This window comes from Aphis gossypii, chromosome 1 (genome assembly GCF_020184175.1).
Source record: "Aphis gossypii isolate Hap1 chromosome 1, ASM2018417v2, whole genome shotgun sequence".
Lineage (NCBI taxonomy): Eukaryota > Metazoa > Arthropoda > Insecta > Hemiptera > Aphididae > Aphis > Aphis gossypii.
Genome location: NC_065530.1, coordinates 11,531,461 through 11,546,890, shown reverse-complemented (window position 1 = coordinate 11,546,890; position 15,430 = coordinate 11,531,461). Strand labels below are relative to the sequence as shown.

Genomic DNA, 15,430 nt, shown 5'->3' with positions numbered 1-15,430 from the left:
TAATCGCGATCAGTGAGCAATCTACGATTTACAAGATGTATATATTATAATCTATATTATCTATAGACCTCGGGAAATCTATACTATGAGTTTAATCAATGGTTTTATCGATGATTATAGGTACGGTAACTGAACCATGGTTAAAATATAATAATTAATTTTCTAACAATCTCATTTCAACCCATCCAACATCCCATGAAACATGGAGTCACTCAGTCCAGGTAATATTTAAAATCAAACACGGTGACAATATTAAATTTATTATTATTGGATCGTTGTATTGTATATGTTCATTATATGATATAGGAATATTTCTGGATAAGCCACCTTAAGAGTCTCCTGGGGCTAGCACAAATAGATTTTGTTTGCATTTTGACACGTGACAGAGCTACGTAGGTACAATCGTTCAGAGGTACAATTGATCTTGGGAAAAACACTGAACGTTTAGGTCTAAACCTACAATAGTAGTACGGATAGCAAAAAAATATTGTTTCGATATTTTATGGACAATTGATTTTAAATGATGAAATTGAGTGGATATCATATGCGAGTTGAATGTACTTTTTTTTAATATCCATGCAATATCCCCGAAATTTTATTTGGCCACCTAAAATTATGTATTTAATATTAAATTTACAATCATACATAGATATTTTGTATCAGTATTAAATGGATGTTGAAAATAATCTTGAATGAATATTGCTTGTATAATCTTTAACATTCAGAAATTATTAAAATAACATTGCTTCATCAACATTTTCATAATATTTAATATTAATATTTAACCATTACTGGATTTATATTTTAAATTTTATATTCAATATGCATTAAATATATTATTCACAGCTGAATTTTCATTACTAATAATTTAATAAAAGGTATCAGCCATTATATAATTCCGTTATACTTTTGTTGTAATATACTATGATATAGCACAAACATTATGTTCAAATCTAGGACAAAAATATTCCTTTAAGATTAACAAAATGTACAAAACATTGCTATTTCTGTATAAAATTAAATAAAAGTGTGTTAATAAATAAATTAATTCTAGTTTTTTCATCATAATAAAAATTAATTTATTGTAAACTTATGTGTGTAATCGATATAATAAATGACATCAATTTATTTTATAATAAATGATAAATTATTTTAAACTGTTTTGAAAACTATTATACTTAGGTAAATAAAATATTTAAAACAAACAAATTCTAGTTAAGTATCAAAAAATAAAATAAAATAAGATTACTTTTTTGAAATTGTTTGATAATAATAATAATATTATTAACATTATAAAAAATGCTATACTTGCATGCTTTGTTATTTCTTACAAATGCATAACATAGCATGAATTGTATATTCAGAATAATCCATATTAACTCTCTTATTCTCAATATACTAGGTAAAAAATAATTTTAAAAAAACCTATGAGGCTCACAAAATAATATTTTTTATACTTGAATTTATTGTAGTAGATAAATAAATATGTGTAATATCCAAAAAGTAGTTAAACTAGAGTATTTAGCCAGAACATCCAATTGGATATGCCATGTGTTAATACGTTTAATTGAATGTTTTATATCTTTACCCATTGACTATATTGTAATTTCAACAATCTGAAAATAAAAAATTAAAATGCTTTAGGTTATTAAGTTTCAACACAATGTATAAAAATGTTCGTATAAAAAAATATCACTTAGGTACTTATATTGAGACCTAAATTCATGGTTTTGATCACGGTTAATTAATTTTGCTTCCAATGTTTGTAATTCCTCTTCTGTATTAATAGTAGATTCTGTGATAATAACGTAATCCAACGACTTGTTTTTCAACAGATTCTAATTTATGCTCTAAAAAAATAAAGAGTATTATACATATTATATTTATAAACAAATGTATAAGTATAATTAACAATTTTCAAGATAGATAAGTGTATATTATATATAATTATATAATTATAATGTTAACAAAATATCAACAATTATAAATTATAAAAAATATTATTTAAGAGCTTCATTTTTTTTTCAATCATAACAAATGTATTTTAGAATAATAATTTATGATTACTTAAAATAAACATTGTGTAAATAGTTATTAGGTACATTATAACAAGAGAAAAAGTAATAGAAAATAGTAATGCCATATAGCTTGAATTCAGTATAATTTACAAATTAATTAAATTACAACAAATAATATTTACAGTTGAGAAGAAATGGTTATTATACGAGTGAATAGATTCAACATTTTATAACACAAAATACAAATTACATTTTTCCAATAAAATTTTCAAAAACAATATATTATTAAATTTAAAAAAAAATAGTAATTAATTTAAGAGTTTTATTACGCTCATTGGCTGTTTATGGTATTTTATTATATCATTTTTAATTGTTGTCAAGGAGATAATATTCTAAAAAGTGTATCATCGCGAAAACAAATTTTATTTCAGTTGACTACCTTTCATACTTTAAGACGGATTGCAAGAAATATTCTTCATTAATTTTTTTTGTATTTACCGTACTTAAACAAAACAAGTAAATTATGGCAAACATATCGCCGAATACTTCATTGTCTACATTCGACAATAATGATAGTGATTGTGCGGATGAACTGCAAGTTGCTGAAACTTCAAATCAATCCACTTCTCTGGAGGAACAGACAATAACGCCGGCGCTTTCCGCGGAAACCGATCCCGAAGCGCCGGCAGAACGTCTTATATCTGCAGATAATGAAACTCCTGCAGGAAATGCAAATTTGGAGTTGCAGGTGAGTACAGGAGAAACACTATTCACGCCGGCGCTCTCCACAGAATCGTTAACAGCTGAGAATAAAGCCGTGGAAATCGATCTGGACGCGCCGGCGGAATATATAGTATCTGCAGACAGTGAAGTTCCTGCAGGAGATGCAAATTCGGAGATAGTTAGTGCAGGAGAAACACTAGTCACGCCGGCGCTCTCCACAGAATCGTTAACAGCTGAGAATAAAGCCGTGGAAATCGATCTGGACGCGCCGGCGGAATATATAGTATCTGCAGAAAGTGAAGTTCCTGCAGGAGATGCAAATTTGGAGATGGTTGATGCAGGAGATACACTATTCACGCCGGCGGAATACATAGCATCTGCAGACAGTGAAGTTCCTGCAGGAGATGCAAATTTGGAGATAGTTAGTGCAGGAGATACACTATTCACGCCGGCGCTCTCCACAGAACCGTTTATAACTGAGGTTAAAGCCGTGGAAATCGACCTGGACGCGCCGGCGGAATATATAGATAGTGAAGCTCTTGCAGGAGATGCGAATTTGGAGATGGTGTGTCGTCTTGAGGAAGTACGATCAATAACGCCGGGGCCTTATTGGTTCCGACCCATAAAACCAGAGCCGGTACAGGAGCCTCCGTATGACGATGACGATCGAGAAGTAGCCTGTATTTTTGGCTTAGACGATGAGACGGCGCAACGAAAACAAAAAAGACGTAGATTTATGTCGGTCATCCGGAGTGCTGTACGAAGAACCTTCAGGGCAGTTTGCTGTTGCTGTTGCTGTGTAAAGCCAGATTTACGTGATATTGATTAGCAGAGGATGACAGAGTTTTTTTTTGACAGACGTTCAGATAGATAGAAATAAGTAGAAGAGAACCGAAAGACGGATGTCGGACAGTAGCGACGGCGGCGGCAGCAGTGGCGCAGATTCGGGTAAGTGATGGCGGCGGAACGGATGTCCGCGACACCGTGCACCGGCGGTCGACGCTGCGACCGGTCGCAAGGCGTGCTTGCAACCGGCCGCAGCGTTTCCTGTCTGGTGCATCCGGTCGTGCGCCATCGGCGGCCGGCAGTTCGAACTCGACCGGCGGGGCACCTGGGCGAAAACGACATATCGGACACGAATCACCGCACTGGTTCACCGAGTTTTTGCCTCGGAATCCCGTCGGCCGAGCACGGGCGGTCGGCCGCTATCCGTCCCAACCGTCGCACCCGAGTTTCCGTCATCGCCCGCCATCGCCGCTATTCCCCGTCCAAGTGCACGACATTATAAGTCTGCAGACATCACGAATTTTTCTTTTCCATCTGGACCTGTCACAATAGTTTTTTAAGTGTTTTTTGGTTATTTTATACCTCTATTTGTTTTGTTATAAAAATTATTACCTTTGTTATATTAAAATATAAATTTTTTTGTGCACATAAAAAATAACATTGTTTTTTATATTTTAATCGCTTATTATTTTATATTGCGTGTACCTACCAATACATGATCTATTATTTGAGTTGAAATGGTTTACACCCAATAAGAAATTTGGAGATCTATCGCTCTACAGATTAAAATAAGTTTCTAGTGTAGTGCCTATCACAACTGTTCGACTGTATCTAATGTGGTTAGTTCAATTTAAATTCAAGTCGCATTTTTATAATAAACTAGAGAAGTATTTTTGGTAGTTAATTATATTATTATTATTATTTAATTAGTATAGTATATGTATATTGTATATGTTACGGGCAAAGTATACAATTTGGGCATTTTACACAATGCCCGGGCATTTTATAAATTGTTCGGACATTTTATACAATGCCCTTCGTATATTGGGCAATATAGAAAACGGATGAAATGATTTAACGAATAATGATAAATCGTAAAACATGGCTAAAATAAAGTCAAATTATCATTTAAAAATTATTATCTGTCACTAGGTAGTTTGTTAGTAAGTTCTTATCGTATTTTTACAATGGGGATGTCCGCTTGTCCACATTTTAAACGTGTGTACGTGACATAATATATTATCTATAACTATATTTACTAATTTATAAGTTAAATTATATGTAGTTGTAGTGCTTATCATGGAGTGCCACAATCGGCCTTTTAACTATTCTCAAAAATAAACTATTTAGTAACCGCGAATCGTTTGTACGTTATAGTGCAGGTTAATTGATTCAGTGCGTAACTATTGTTTCGAATATGGAAAAGTTTAATGAAGATTTAAACAATTTGTTAAAAAAAAAGGTTCAAATACTTTATTTTTTACCAAATTGAAATATGATCAATTAATACTACATATAAATCAATTAAAGAACAATGATAAATTATTTTATACTGTTTTGAAAAGTATTATACTTAGGTAAATAAAATATTTAAAACAAACAAATTCTAGTTAAGTATCAAAAAATAAAATAAAATAAAATAACTTTTTTGAAATTGTTTGATAATAATAATAATATTATTAACATTATAAAAAATGCTATACTTGCATGCTTTGTTATGTCTTACAAATGCATAACATAGCATGAATTGTATATTCAGAATAATCCATATTAACTCTCTTATTCTCAATATACTAGGTAAAAAATAATTTAAAAAAAACCTATGAGGCTCACAAAATAATATTTTTTATATTTGAATTTATTGTAGTAGATAAATAAATATGTGTAATATCCAAAAAGTAGTTAAACTAGAGTATTAAGCCAGAACATCCAATTTGATATGCCATGTGTTAATACATTTAATTGAATGTTTTATATCTTTACCCATTGACTATATTGTAATTTCAACAATCTGAAAATAAAAAATTAAAATAAAATTATAAAATGAATATTTTTGTACCATTACATGAAACTATAAAAATGCTTGAGGTTATTAAGTTTCAACACAATGTATAAAAATGTTCATATAAAAAAATATCACTTAGGTTTTTGAATTTTGAACTAACTAAGTAGAATAGTTTAAACCAACTTGAGAAATAATATGTTTTGTACAAATACAATTTTAAAAATTCCCTTTTAATTCCTACACATTGTTAAGATGCGTCATAAACTCATAACTTTTGTTTTAATATTTTGGAAATGGAACATTTTAGAATATCGCACCCGAATGCTACAATAATTAGCTTAATTTTAGTTAGATATTATTATTATTTTTAGTAGGTACATTTTTTAATTAATATTAAAAATCAATGAATAATTAGGTACTGTTAGATATATGCAGTTGAAGGAAATTGAAAAATACAATGGATTATACAACAATTGTATTACCACAAAATGTTATACTAAAATAGTTAAGCTATAGTAGCTAGGTATTGTCAATAATACGTATAACTTATAAGAAGATACCATATTAAACTATTATAATATTACATTATTGTAAATAGTATAAATGATAAATATTTCATTAAATTAATATAATATTAGTACATACCTTTTAGATAATTTCGATTCAGGCTTTTCTTTGGTAGTTACACCTACGAAAACGTAAACGAAAAAAAAACGAAATGAACAAACACGATCATGACAAACGATAAACACATAGAGTAGCATGGATTATCATAAAACATTGATATACAGTCACCGATGGTCTCGACGCTCTATGTAAGAAGACGTAATAGACGTATAAAACAGTGAGCTACCGATAAACCGAATGATACGTCGACTTATTAGTTTTTAATATGGGGTAAAAAGACTTAATATGACTTAAGCACAATAATATATTTTAACCAAATGTAATGTATACGTCGTAAAAAATACATAAGCCATAGTTGATTTAATAAAATGGTAAAATATTATGTCTCGAAAATAATTTTAATTATTAAATTTATGGAGGTAATATTTTTAATTTTTATGTTTAATATTTACTCATTTATTTCATTTCCAAAATATTATTTTTCTTCTATCCTGATTATATAATCATAGATAATCAAGATTTTCAAGAAGAAAAATTTTGTGTTTATTGAAGTACATCAGACATTTATCTTCTTAAATGTTTGATTTTGAACCGATATGTATCAATGTGCTCCCGTTTTTCCTTGAATACCATGAATAGATGAATATTGAAGTAAAAAATTTTTAAAGTTAAATTCTTTTTCCTTCACCTTAGAAACAGTATATTTTTTTGAATTTTGAACTTAAAAATTATATTTTCTTGATAAGTTTTGTTTTATTTATATAACATTTTACAATATAGATATCAGTTTAATATTGAAGAAGGAAAATAGTGGAAAAGTATTTTTTATTTTAATTTTAAACTATTACTCATAATTCATTTCATTATTATAAATAATAAGGTCTGAAAATACTAAAAATCTCTCCAATCAGTGCACGGGTAGGTGAATTGTTCTGGTTAATCAGACGTATATAACGTCTTCTTAAATGTTTTATTTTTAGTCGATATCTTGGGAGAAAACGTACAAAGCTCGCTTGAGCACTTCCGAGCGTCTTTGCCGAACCGACCGTGGTAGTAACACCACGACTTGGGGACTGTACGGGTTTGTGCAGTGGTGTGAATTTGCGGCGCGCGATTTGTTGGCGCCTGGTTTGTTAGCACGTGGTTTAACGTGAATGCCGCGAACTCGGTCGAGAGTGACTTGACAGCGTCCTCGAGCGCACCGAGGCGCTCGTCAAGAGTCCGGGGCGCGTCGACGACAGCGACTTCGCGGGGCTTGAGTGAGTCCAGTACGCCTGACGGAGGAAAAACGGCGGCGAAACGACGTTTCAAAGCTTCGACGTCCGTGAGCTCGTAACCACGAGCTGCATCAAGCAATATTTGGCAAGTCTTGACGACGCAGATCTGGGCGAGCGAAGCGAAAATGCACACGATGCCGATCGCCAAACCTATTACATCCGGACTCAACACCTGCCCGATCGTAACGCCCGGTATGGGACCGAATCCCAGTGCGAACATACTGATGTACAGTCCGAGACTGACGAACGGTATCAGATTATACGATGACACGTCAACGCCGTGTTCCTTCAGCCAGAAGTAGAAAGCCAGAGTGCCGAGACATACGGCCATGACGGAGTTGGATATCAACAAAATATGTTCTCGACGACCGGCCCTTTCCACCAGTAGTGAAGACGCGAAAATGAATATGACCTGTGACGTAAATTAGTTGATAGAATTTAAGAAATCCAAAAAAAAAACTAAAATAATAATTTAACTTAAAAGTACTTAATAGTATAAATTTATACTTATACTATTAATTTTGCCTTTAACAATGTATGTGATTTTATAAAGTATAAAATAGTAGTTTGATTTTGATAGTTAATGTTATTGTGATCATAATATAATAATTATTGTAAAATAACAAACGAAAATACATAATAAAAAATAAAAAATATAATACGGTGCTTCAGGTATACAATATTAATGCTTGTGCATATATTTTATTATAAAAATACTGTTTTTCATATTATTACATCACATTACCTACATAAACAGTTATTAATTTTTATACAGATAGCTCATTAAAGTAAAATGCAACAAATGCCTCAAAAAATTACAGTATTCACCATTAAGTGTGTACAAGTGTATATTTTAAAATTATAGTATTGTCATGAGTTAAATTCAACATTACACTCTATAATTTATTGCAATGGAACTATTGGAACTATTATCAATAATACAAATACATTTTCCACTACTGCAGACTATACTACGATTAAATATCGATGGCGCTAACACCAATGCTACTATAATAATATTAAGTCTTTGAATGACGTAGATATGGAAAATATGTTCGATCATTTGGAATAAAAAATCAATAAGTGTACATTTCGTCTTCCTACCGTTTAAGGTATGGACAGTTGCCCATTAAATATACTCACGGATCCGGTAATCAGACGTGCCACGTATAGCATCCAGAAGTCGTTCGCGAAATATATTATCGTCCAGCTAGTCATGAACGGAATAATGAGACAGAATATGACGTGTTTGTTGTCTAGAAGAAATTTAGATAAGATTTCTAAAAACCGTTGAAAAAAGTAACATGATGCTGCCGACCATGTCCCTGTTTTTGGAAAGGAATTCCAAAAATTCATCTTGGATAAATCAAGACTATTGAAATGGTACCTTTAAACAAATACAATTTTTGATTTAATTGATAAAAGTATAAAATTAAATAATAAAAAAAAAATTACTTATTATTATTAAATAATACATTTTAGTAATTTTTCTCTGTGTAAATTTACCTAGGTGAGTTTGATTATTGAAAAACGCACTTTTGAAATAATTAAATATATACTTACAATTTAAACAATTGTCCTATGTATGTTGCTTACTATTAGAATAGTATTGATAAATGCCACAAACTTTTAATAATCAATGAAAAGTAGACTCGAATTAAATATTATTAATCAAAGTTATATTTTATGAATTGATACATCAAATGTGAAACGCAAGTATAAATTATGAATTCTTTATATTATTTAGTTACTTAGTTATAAGTAAACAATATGTATTATTTTGTGAAAATCGTCAATATACATTTAAGCCAGCGTATTAAAATATTACGTAATAAAACAATAACATAGTAACAATGCGCATCTATTAATTGTTTATCTATATACATATAGGAGACCGCCCCGATTCACTCATCAATGCCCAGACCAAACCGCTGGGTATAGGGACTTCAAATTTTGTACAGAGGTTCCTTAAGCAACGTAGAGGCGCGGTTAATTTCTCCTTTCTCAAATTGTAAAAATGGGGCAAGCAAAATATTAATACCTACTACATCCAATATTACATCTATCTTATGTTTTGTAAAACTGTCTTAGGACTATTATCCTTAGTGTATAAAGTTAAATACCACAAAATTTACTCGTTCGAATAGGACGTTTAAAAAAAAATATCTACTGATCAATTTCCTGTAAGAAATTAGGAATTTTATTTGAAAATAATAAGTTGTAAGTTTGTAACGCCATATCACATATTATATATATATATTCATTATTCATGTTAATGAATGTAAAAATTACAAAAAATCTCAATAATTTGCAATAATGATGGTATTTAATTAGTTTATTTAAAAATGTTATAAATTATCAAAATTTAAATAAATGCGTATTATTATAAAGAGAAAATAACGATGCTTGGCGAATCGCTCTGCAGTATAGGTATACACGTCAGCGACGGTTGCGGCACTCGGTCGAGACAATATGCAATTCCGTAAAACCGCAAATCGTAATAATATACGCGACCGTGATGATGAAGACGATAATAATAATAACAATATAATAACAATAACCGGCCTCGCGAAGATTTCAAACGACCGCGACGTGCGCACGCGGTCGAAGAGGAGAACGCGAACAAGACATAATATTCTAACGACGAGACGCGAGGCGTATAATGTACAATACTATGTATATGTATATACATTTTACATATCGTTATTTAGAATATTACGTATACATATATATAAAGAGACGTGTGTACCTCTGGTCTCGCGCGCGAAAACCGAAACGATTATCGCATATATCATATGTATTGCCGCAGAGATTTTAACTGTCCACTGTGGCCGGGTACTTATGCATATTGTAGGATATTATATATTATTATACTGCAGCGTGTGATAATAATATTATAGTCGCACCGACCGTCGTTAGACCAACTATTGTGTATTATATATCTATATATAGCGTGTGTGAAATGAAAACAAAAATGAAAACAATTTGTTAAAAAAAAAAGGTTAGCCAGCTAGGTTACACGAATAAAAAAAAAGTCTTCTCGTGTTCACGAAATGAGCCGATTTATTTTAATTATTAACAATACTGATTAAATGTCTAATGCAAAAAAAAATAAATAAATAAATAATATTGTTTGACATAATGCACGATTACAATATAGGAGTAATGCCATAGATATATTGTATTATAAAACCAATTTAGCTATTTACATATAAATATATTCTGGCCACAAAAACAATAGAAATGTTGTCGTCAATGAAATGATTTTTCGGTGTTAAAATATATCTATTCATTCCTGTTAGACATAAAATTTCGTCAGTACTATTTTGAACGTTCAACCGTAGACATCTGCAGTATAAAATAAATTTAACTCGTCTATAATATAAAGAATTCATAATTTATATTTGCATTTCACATTTGACTTGGTATTCATAAAATATAATTTTGATTAATCATATTTAATTCGAGTATCTACCTTTCTTTTGGCATTCCAGCATCCTATTCTAATAGTAAGCAATATTGAACAATTGTTTAAATTGTAAGTATACATTTAATTATTTCAAAAGTGTGTTTTTCAATAATCAAACTCGACTACGTAACTTTACACAGAGATAATATTACTAAAATGTACTATTAACCTACTTTTATCAGTTAAATCAAAAATTGTATTTGTTTGAAGGTGCTATTTCAATTGTGCTTAATCTATTCAAGATGCATTTTTTTCAAAAAGTAAAGACATGGTCTTCAGCTTCATATTCGTTTATTCAACGGTTACTAGGAATCCTGTGTTTATTCATTCTGGACAACAAACACATGACGATGATATATATCTCGACCAACGTCTGGCTGCTATACGTGGCACGTCTGATCGCTGGATCTGTGAGTATATCTAACGGGCAACTGTCCTTACCTTAAACGGCAGGAAGACGAAATTTACACTTATTGATTTTTTATTCCAACTGATATAACATATTATTCATAAATACGTCATTCAAAGACTTATCTTCGATATTTAATCGTAGAATAGTCTACAGTAGTGGAAAATGTATTTTTTTTTTTGATAATAGTTCAATTAGTTCCATTACAATAAATTATAGAGTGTAATGTTGAATATAACTCATGACAATACTATAGATTTAAAATATATACTTAAATATATACACACTCAATGGTAATTACTGTATTTTTTTCGCCTTTTGATGCATTTTACTTGAATGCGCTATCTCACTATCTGTATAAAAATTAATAACTGTTTGTGTAAGTAATGTGATGTAATAATATGTAAAATAGTATTTTTATAATAAATACGCGCAAGCATCAATATTGTATACCCGAAGCGCCGTATTATATATTTTATTTTTTATTATGTATTTTCGTTTGTCATTTTATAATAAATATTATAATATGATCACAAATAACAGTAGCTATCAAACGACTATTTTATATTTTATAAAATCACATATATTGTTAAAGGCAAAATTAATAGTATAAATATAAAGTTTGGATATCTAACTTAAGGTATATTAACTAATTTACGTCACAGGTCATATTTTTTTTCAAGTCGTCTCTACTGGCACTAAGGGCCGGTCAGGTTAGGTTAGGAGTCAGGTTAGGAGTCCTCCAGACTCGACCGCATGTGGCCTCGGCTCGGCCGCCACCGGCTGTCCCGGCCCGCCAGATGCTCCTCACCTTCGCGTGACATCTATACGGGGATAGTATAAAAACATAAAAAACAATAATCGAGGTTAATGGTGGTAAAGTTTGGGTTAGGTTAGGTATTTTTTGATGTTGTTCATCATTCAATAGCCAATTTGTAAATGCAGGTGTATGAAATAGTGCCTATACATATTTACAAAAATAAAATAAAATATGTATACTTTAATAACATAATTAATTGTTCCACATACTTGTAGTGTAGAATTGATGTAACATATCACACCAGTATTGACTAATCCAGATCCAACTGCCATTTTTTCATCTTGCCAACCTAGTTGTACACGTTCAGAAGGATACAAGACGACTCTGGGTTTAGGTAAACGAGGTACTTTGTCGGTATCTATGTTCTCCATAGCCGAACATAGTGGCTGCTCACCACTGCCGCCCACGATGGATGGTTGCGTGTTAATTTGAGACACGACTGTCTCAGCACCAGTAGTAAAAGTACGGGAGCCTGGATGGCCACTCCCATATCCCCACGGTCACCCGATGTCGACTTCGGAGAGCCTGCTAGCTCACCTGTCGTCACCTGAAGAGACCGATCGAGAATATGGAAACACGCTTATAATTAACTAAATGCAAAAATTGTTGTTAAAAAAACATTGTTAAAACTCTACAACGGAATCATTTCAACTTACTTCTTGATCATCTCTTTGTTTTATCTTATAGCTAGCGTCGTGCAATGCTTTAGCAACCTTGTAATTATCAACAAGAAATCTTATCGCATAATCAAAATATTGTTTCTGTAAAATAAAAATTGATAATTTTAATATATTCTTGTATTTGTAATAGCACATATAGCGTGCTGAAACATTTTAATAACAATAAACAATATTATATTCTACTAGTATAGAAATAGCATACAATCAATATATGGATATAGTGTAACTGGTTTGATATGCGTTTGTATTATTTGCAAGACTTCGACATTATCTTCAACATTTGGCACCTTAAAAATAAGTTTAATGATAATTTAAATATGTACATTTGATATATTAAAAATTGGAACTTACAAATACTGTGTACCACCCAGTACTGCTTTTTTTCAAAGACCGTGAATTTCCGATTTTAAGATTTCTTTCAGGAGAAGACCTATTGCATGAATTCACATCCATATCCATGGGTGTATTATTGATTTTAGAAGTTTTAAGTCGGCGACCATTATTTCTTGATAGTCCATTGCGATTAGAATATTCACTATCCAATTGATCACGAACCAGATCAGTTTTATTATCCCAACTTTTACGACATGGATTGACTTCACCGTGGTTTGTTTTGAATGACACCTTTTTTTTATAACCATGACGATGTAAGTAGGTATCTATCCAATGCACTAGTGCCAGTTCTTGTACTTCGATTATCATGTTCATCAGAACGTACACTACCTACAAGTTGTAAATCTAATGTTATTGGTGATAGACAGAAATCGAATATTTGAATTTATTGTAGTAGATAAATAAATATGTGTAATATCCAAAAAGTAGTTAAACTAGAGTATTTAGCCAGAACATCCAATTTGGTATGCCACGTGTTAATACGTTTAATTGAATGTTTTATATCTCTACCCATTGACTATATTGTAATTTCAACAATCTGAAAATAAAAAATTAAAATTAAATTATAAAATGAATATTTTTGAACCGTTACATGAAACTATAAAAATGCTTTAGGTTATTAAGTTTCAACACAATGTATAAAAATGTTCGTATAAAAAAATATCACTTAGGTACTTATATTGAGACCTAAATTCATGGTTTTGATCACGGTTAATTAATTTTGCTTCCAATGTTTGTAATTCCTCTTCTGTATTAATAGTAGATTCTGTGATAATAACGTAATCCAACGACTTGTTTTCAACAGATTCTAATTTATGCTCTAAAAAAATAAAGAGTATTATACATATTATATTTATAAACAATGTATAAGTATAATTAACAATTTTCAAGATAGATAAGTTATATTATATATAATTATATAATTATAATGTTAACAAAATATCAACAATTATAAATTATAAAAAATATTATTTAGAGCTTCATTTTTTTTTCAATCATAACAAATGTATTTTAGAATAATAATTTATGATTACTTAAAATAAACATTGTGTAAATAGTTATTAGGTACATTATAACAAGAGAAAAAGTAATAGAAAATAGTAATGCCATATAGCTTGAATTCAGTATAATTTAAAAATTAATATAACTATTTGTTTTGGTAATATTTTTTTAAGTATTGTTATAATGAATATTGTATTTTGATGAATTTTAATCAATAGCAGTTCCTACATTTCTAGTAAATTTTAAACTAACCAAGTAGAATAGTTTAAACCAACTTGAGAAATAATATGTTTTTGTACAAATACAATTTTAAAAATTCCCTTTTAATTTCTACACATTGTTAAGATGCGTCATAAACTCATAACTTTTGTTTTAATATTTTGGAAATGGAACAGCCATTTCATGACAAACGATAAACACATAGAGTAGCATGGATTATCATAAAACATTGATATACAGTAACCGATGGTCTCGACGCTCTATGTAAGAAGACGTAATAGACGTATAAAACAGTGAGCTACCGATGAACCGAATGATACGTCGACTTATAAGTTTTTAGTATGGGGTAAAAAGACTATGATAGTATTGTATTATATTTATATATTTTGAAGAAGGTTTTTATATTTATTATATTACATAACTATAATTTGTGCGATTAAAATGAGCGATTATAAAATACGGCACAGTATTAGTGTATCCCTATTTTAGTATACCTATTAATTCACGCGCCTGTTGACGTCGGTAGTGTAGCTCGCTTTGTAAACTAATTCGAACGTGATATACCAACTGTTTATGGTGAATTTGATATAACACTTTATATATTTCGGAACGTGATTCAAACTACTTTCTAAACTTTCCTCATTTCTCTAAAAACAATTTCCGAAACTTTCGTTAAAATCTGTCAAGTAGTTTTTGAGTCTATAAACAACAAAAACATAAGTACATTGCTTATTGTTGTACATTTGAATAACAAATAATACATTTAATATTATTGTTGTTTTTAAATCCCTTTCAGATAATTTATTTATTTATTTATTATATATAATATATTATATATTTTAACTTCATTGTTGTATCCAATTTAAAAAATTTAAAATTCAATCGCTCATAACATTTTTCATATAATAACGCTTAAAGTATTCTCTATATATTTTTGAAGAAAACTTAGTGTTGGATTTTTTAACCTTAGATGAAAATAAAAAAATGTTATAAATTTTCAAT

General features: G+C 30.1%; 3 protein-coding genes and 2 long non-coding RNA genes across 6 annotated transcripts; 1 reads left to right on the top strand and 4 right to left on the bottom strand.

Moving 5' to 3' along the window:
- Positions 1-1,307: 1,307 nt before the first annotated feature.
- On the bottom strand, positions 1,308-6,275 carry LOC126549149 (uncharacterized). 2 transcript variants are annotated; one of them, XR_007603329.1, is made up of 4 exons: positions 6,178-6,275; positions 5,511-5,538; positions 1,717-1,850; positions 1,308-1,616 (listed from the first exon to the last, which is right to left on the bottom strand). It is a non-coding gene; the product is annotated as an uncharacterized LOC126549149 (long non-coding RNA). The 2 variants fall into 2 exon arrangements; XR_007603330.1 differs by lacking the exon at positions 5,511-5,538 and having other exon boundaries at positions 6,178-6,253.
- A 700-nt stretch (positions 6,276-6,975) lies between these two features.
- On the bottom strand, positions 6,976-9,165 carry LOC126549147 (uncharacterized). Its single transcript, XM_050197706.1, has 3 exons — positions 9,000-9,165; positions 8,580-8,823; positions 6,976-7,848 (listed from the first exon to the last, which is right to left on the bottom strand). Exons 2-3 carry the CDS (start codon positions 8,790-8,792, stop codon positions 7,096-7,098), a joined length of 966 nt encoding a protein of 321 aa, XP_050053663.1. The 5' UTR covers positions 8,793-8,823; positions 9,000-9,165; the 3' UTR covers positions 6,976-7,095.
- Positions 9,166-10,783: 1,618 nt separating this feature from the next.
- Positions 10,784-12,326, top strand: LOC126549150 (uncharacterized). The gene is made up of 3 exons (XR_007603331.1): positions 10,784-10,974; positions 11,116-11,315; positions 11,980-12,326. It is a non-coding gene; the product is annotated as an uncharacterized LOC126549150 (long non-coding RNA).
- On the bottom strand, positions 12,004-12,952 carry LOC126549148 (ubiquitin carboxyl-terminal hydrolase 36-like). Its single transcript, XM_050197708.1, has 2 exons — positions 12,344-12,952; positions 12,004-12,138 (listed from the first exon to the last, which is right to left on the bottom strand). Exons 1-2 carry the CDS (start codon positions 12,503-12,505, stop codon positions 12,046-12,048), a joined length of 255 nt encoding a protein of 84 aa, XP_050053665.1. The 5' UTR covers positions 12,506-12,952; the 3' UTR covers positions 12,004-12,045.
- Positions 12,953-12,996: 44 nt separating this feature from the next.
- On the bottom strand, positions 12,997-14,000 carry LOC126549267 (uncharacterized). Its single transcript, XM_050197964.1, has 3 exons — positions 13,895-14,000; positions 13,166-13,745; positions 12,997-13,101 (listed from the first exon to the last, which is right to left on the bottom strand). Exons 2-3 carry the CDS (start codon positions 13,520-13,522, stop codon positions 12,997-12,999), a joined length of 462 nt encoding a protein of 153 aa, XP_050053921.1. The 5' UTR covers positions 13,523-13,745; positions 13,895-14,000.
- Between the last annotated feature and the right edge of the window lie 1,430 nt (positions 14,001-15,430).